Source organism: Bison bison, unplaced genomic scaffold (assembly GCF_000754665.1).
Source record: "Bison bison bison isolate TAMUID 2011002044 unplaced genomic scaffold, Bison_UMD1.0 scf7180017864213, whole genome shotgun sequence".
In the NCBI taxonomy this organism is placed as follows: Eukaryota; Metazoa; Chordata; class Mammalia; order Artiodactyla; family Bovidae; genus Bison; species Bison bison.
The window spans coordinates 5,024,993-5,029,892 of record NW_011494785.1 but is presented as its reverse complement, the minus strand read 5'-3'; the positions used below and the strand labels follow the sequence as shown (position 1 = coordinate 5,029,892).

The window sequence follows — 4,900 nt, the reverse complement described above, 5'->3', positions numbered from 1 at the left end:
GGCCTCCTGTGGGCGGCCCTGACGCTGGAGCTGTGGGCGGTTATCCTTGGAGCCTGCCGTGTCCCCCTCACTGTCCTCGCCCTCCACATGCGCCAGCCGCCCGCACCTGCCCACCTGCCTCTGTCTCCCCGGCCAGGTCCTCTCGCCCCAGCGCATCCCGGCCGCCGCGACCCCACCTCCACTCATGTCGCCCCTGGTGTTCGCGCAGCCCAGCTGGGCCCCGCCGCAAGAGAGGAGCCGTGCACCCTTGCCCCCAGGAAACCAGGACCCCGCTGCCACTCCCACCGGCCTCCTCCTGCCCCTGCGGACGCCTGAGCCCCCGGGGACCCCTGGCAGCGCCCTGAGCAAGCTGCAGCTCCAGGAGGCCCTGCTGCACCTCATCCAGGTAGGCGGGCACCGCCTCCTCGGCCTCACCAGAGACCCTTAGGGCACCCTGCCCACTTCCTGCCCCTTAGACCCTTGGGGTGCCCTGCCCACTTCCTGCTCCCCAAGAACCAGAGGGTGATGCAGCAGCTCAGCGCTTCCGGGTGGATGAGTCCGCTCCTCAGGGTGCTGTCCTTGGAGAAGGGACTCAGTCCTCCAGGGCAGGAAAGGAAGAGGCAGGCACCAATCCCGCAGCCACTGGGAGAGTCCTTGGCCTGGGGGCGTTGGGAACCAGCAGGAGTTGGAGAGAGGCTGCCCTGAGCCCCGGGGAGGGGGCAGCGGGGACCGGAGGAGCGGCTGTGGCAGCCCAGGCATGTTTTACAGAGATCTTAAAGCCTGCGGTGAGGATGGGGTGGGATGACCTCCTGTGCTCGCTCGTCCCTGTGAAATAACGAGAACAAGGACATTAGCACAGAGCTGTGCCGGGCTGGGTTTCCAAGACCAGGAGACCGAGGCCAAGGGACAGGCCTGAGGGCACCCTCCAGCGAAGAGCAGAGCGGGGGCCGCAGCCTCACTGTCCAGCGCCTCTGCCCACCCGACGGGCCCGCCATGAGGCGGCTGGGCGGCCCAGACAGAGCACAGCCCAGGACTCGGGGCAGGCCCTGAAAAGAGCAGACGTTTGCCAGTAGACCCAGACAGCTCAGCTCTCGTGCCCAGGGGTCTTTTGGGTAAATAGTCTCTTTGGGTAAAAGGATTTTCGTGTTATTTTGCTTGAGTGTCAGGTGACCTTGAGAGAGTGGCCAGCACTTCTGTGCTCTGTGCTGCTGCTGCTGCTAAGTCGCTTCAGTCGTGTCCGACTCTGTGCGACCCCATAGACGGCAGCCCACCAGGCTTCCCCGTCCCTGGGATTCTCCAGGCAAGAACACTGGAGTGGGTTGCCATTTCCTTCTCCAATGCATGAAAGTGAAAAGTGAAAGTGAAGTTTCTCAGTCATGTCCAACTGTAGCGACCCCATGGACTGCAGCCTACCAGGCTCCTCCGTCCATGGGATTCTCCAGGCAAAAGTACTGGAGTGGGGTGCCATTGCCTTCTCTGTCTGTGCTCTGTAGTCCGGCTCAAAAGTTTGAAGGTAACACATTTTAGAGAGGAGGGGAAGGGGTAAGGAAGCAAGTGTGCATGAAGGCGGAGCAGACAGGAGTTGCCCACACCTCCCTGATTCCCAGGAAGGGGAGCCCCCTCCTTTTCCAGAGGCTGGTCGTTGTAAGTTCATGAAGACTTGGGGACGACATCTGTACACTTCTGTGAGCAATAGACAAAAACCCCTTAAATGTGAATTGACAGGCACTTATTCCATCTAATAACCCTGTCCACAGTTCTCTGTGCAGGGGCTGAGACACTGCGGGGCTGCAGTGGCCCCTCCCCCGGGCCTCGCTAGTTAGATTTCACACGTCTGTCACCTGCACTGGCCGCTCCCCAGTGAGCCCCTGGGAGTGAGCAGGCGAGTGAGCCATGGGTGGATCACCAGAGCGCCACGGAGCTGGGCAGGAGGGAGTCTCCAGCTTCAGAAACAGAAAACCTCCATGAGTCCCTCGGCCCCTGGAGCAGCAGCAGAGCCCCCGGTCTCATCGCTGCCCACCAGCCAGGGCCAGAGCCCTCCTCAGCTAACGGGGCCAGGGCAGGGCTCTGGCTCTGGCTTCACCAAGCACGTTGCCATGAAGTCTTAACTTTGGCCCACAGCAAAGGCTGGCCTCCGCGGTGGCTCAGTAGTAAAGAACCCGCCTGCCAATGCAGGAGACCCAGGTTTGATCCCAGGGTCAGGAAGATCCCAAGGAGAAGTAAGTGGCAACCCACTGCAGGATTCTTGCCTGGGAAATCCCATGGACAGAGGAGCCTGGTGGGCTACAGCCCATGAGGTCGTAAAGTGTCTAAACAGCAACAACCACTGCTTGTGGGTGACTTGGGGGACCTTTCAGAGCCACCAGTGATCTCGCAGCCAGGCGGGCAGGATCGAGTGGGTTCTGTCCTCCCCGAGCAGCCTCCAGAGGCCCGGTGTCTCTGCAGGCAGCAGACTGACCAGGCCTCTCTCGAGCCTGCCTCTCTCGAGCCGGCCTCACTCCATGCATCCCCAAGGCTGGTGCCCCAAGCTGCAGGCCACGAGCACCTGCTGCTTCCCCAGCTGACCGCTGAGGACCGATACCTGACTCATACCCCCCCTATCTCCACGGCCTGGCCTGCAGCCCCCCTGTTCACACAGACCAGACACTGTGAGCACACAGGTGGGAAGGAACAGCTTAGGATCCGGGTGCTGGCCCAGCCCCAAGACAGACTAAGCCTCTGCTTCCTGCAGCCGAGTCTCACCCCCTCAGGGCTTCTGATTCTGTTTTCCAGAACGACGACAACTTCTTAAATATCATCTACGAGGCTTATCTCTTCAGCTTGACACAAGCAGCCGTGAAGAAGACTCTGTGAAAGCAAGACATTTCAAAACCCATGTCCGAAGGCCTCCAGTCCAAGGCTCTTTCTTGTCAAATGTTTCCCTAAATGTTTCTGCCTTTTTAAAAAGAAAAAGGATGTATAATATGAAATAAAATGTTTCAGACTTTTTCAGTCACGCGTCTTTTTTCACTCCACCCTTCAGGGTACCGGGTGCCAAGGATTGCGCACGTGGGAAAAGCCCTTTGCTCACATCACATCACAGCAAATGCCGTGCTTCAGCGGTGTTTGCTTCTTACCCATCCTCAACCATTTCTGAAGAGTATTCTCCCCGTGGAAAGGGCCCTTCCCTTCCGGGAACGTGGTTGCTTTTTCATCAGCTGCTGCAGTTATTTCGGGACCTCAGAGAACATGCCAACCGCCAGGTGGCAGTGTAGGCCCACAACCACCGACGCGCCCCACCGGCCTCACCAGTGACAAGGGGAGCGATTTTCCAGACAAAGTCAACCTGTTTGTCAACATCAGTGGGCACCGATCGCTGAGCCCTTGCTGGGAAATGCTTGCTGAAAGTATTCACCGCTGGTTTCTATGGGGCTTGTCCCAGGACTCCACACACGTCCCAGGCTTCCAGCAACACAGTATCTTTCCAGCCCCTTCACCAGAAGCCGGCCTCTGCTCCCAGGGCAACATTTTGTAATCTTCAGCAAATAGAGCTGAGAAGAAGGTCACAGATCTTGAAGCCAGTTCTCAGCCTCTGCAGGGAAGCCGTGGCTCAGACGGGCTTGTGTTCACAGAGCCAAGGGGCTCGCCCTGGGAAGGAGGCAGGAGGGCTCTCTCCAGCCCTCCAGGTTGACCTAGTCCCTGCCGGAGCATCGGAGATGAAGTGAGCTTTGCATTTCTACAGCCCTGTTCTCGGACCATAAAAAGATCTCCAGATGCCCACACGGGAGCCAGGCCTCACTCTCCTTTTAGGGTCAGAAAAGAGGCGGGGGAAGTAGGTTTCCTCACAGCTTCTGCCGCCTGGACATGGACCAGGAGCGCAGACCTGGGGCAGGCGCGTGGCCACGCTGGGTCTGAGGGCGCCTCCTCACCCGCCACCCAGGGAGGGAGCTAAAGTTGCCGGGCCCCTCAAGTACAGCGAGTCCAGGGACCTGCTGTCACCCCCGAGTCAGGGAGGGACAGGTCCTTCTGCGTCTCCAACACTCACAACATCTGACGCGACGACAGACCCTCGGCACTTGAAGCTCATCGCTGCCTGTGCAGGATCTCTGTGTTCTTACGGGGCAGGAGGGCAGGGGGAGACACGCGGACCTGCTGCCCCCACACCGGGAACTACTCCCCTCGGCCCCACACCCCCCATACTCAACCTGCAGCAAAATCAACCTTCTCCCCAACTGCAGTCCGACCTCTAAAACAGGCCTGCATATCCTTGATCGGTGTTCAGGGTCGCTTCTCCAGCTGGGGGAAATGAAAGCCACCGAAAAAATTTCCCAATATACTTGTGGCAGCAAATGGCTGATTTCTGAAATAAGCATTTTTTTTACTTGATTTGGATAAATAAAATAGCCCAGTCAGAGCACCGACAGTGCAAAGATAGCTGAGAGGACGCTCCCCCCCACCCCCTCGCAGTGTGATTGGAAGGACGCCCCCTCCCGGCATGGTCCGACCGTCACCACAGGCTTCACTGGGCCTTTCTAGGTCAGCACTGCGGTGATCGGGTTTGAAAATGAATTCTCCATTCTTTCCTGGAATGAATAGCTTTGGAAGTGACAGGCCCAGTTTGTTCAGAACAAACACGGAGCCCCCTTCAAAGGGCTCTCGGAGGCGGGGGAGCTGAGTCCCTCTGTGTCTGGGGGGCAGGGGCTGCTTTGTCCAAAGGCCTTTCCCTGGAGGGTTCAGGAGGTGGACTTCAGGGCCACCTACACACAACCCCACTTTGCTTTTTCCCACCTCACCCCAATTCCGAGACCATTGCAGACAGCCCGCCTCCACGTCATCGGCTCCCGACAGCCCCTTGAGGCTGACAGAATCCCACAGGAGGAAGGTGAGATGGGTCCCCGGGCTCTGGACTTTAACCCTGGAGACGGGACCCAGGTCAGTTCTG

At 58.9% G+C, this 4,900-nt stretch overlaps 1 protein-coding gene across 1 annotated transcript in view; it reads left to right on the top strand.

Moving 5' to 3' along the window:
• The window catches only part of DCP1B (decapping mRNA 1B), an 87,711-nt gene extending 84,741 nt beyond the window's left edge, over positions 1–2,970 (top strand). The window contains exons 15-16 of the mRNA XM_010845217.1: positions 25–385; positions 2,752–2,970. Of these exons, the coding sequence (XP_010843519.1) occupies positions 25–385; positions 2,752–2,832 (442 nt within the window). The 3' untranslated portion in view covers positions 2,833–2,970. The remainder of the gene's footprint in view (positions 1–24; positions 386–2,751) is intronic.
• Positions 2,971–4,900: the final 1,930 nt, after the last annotated feature.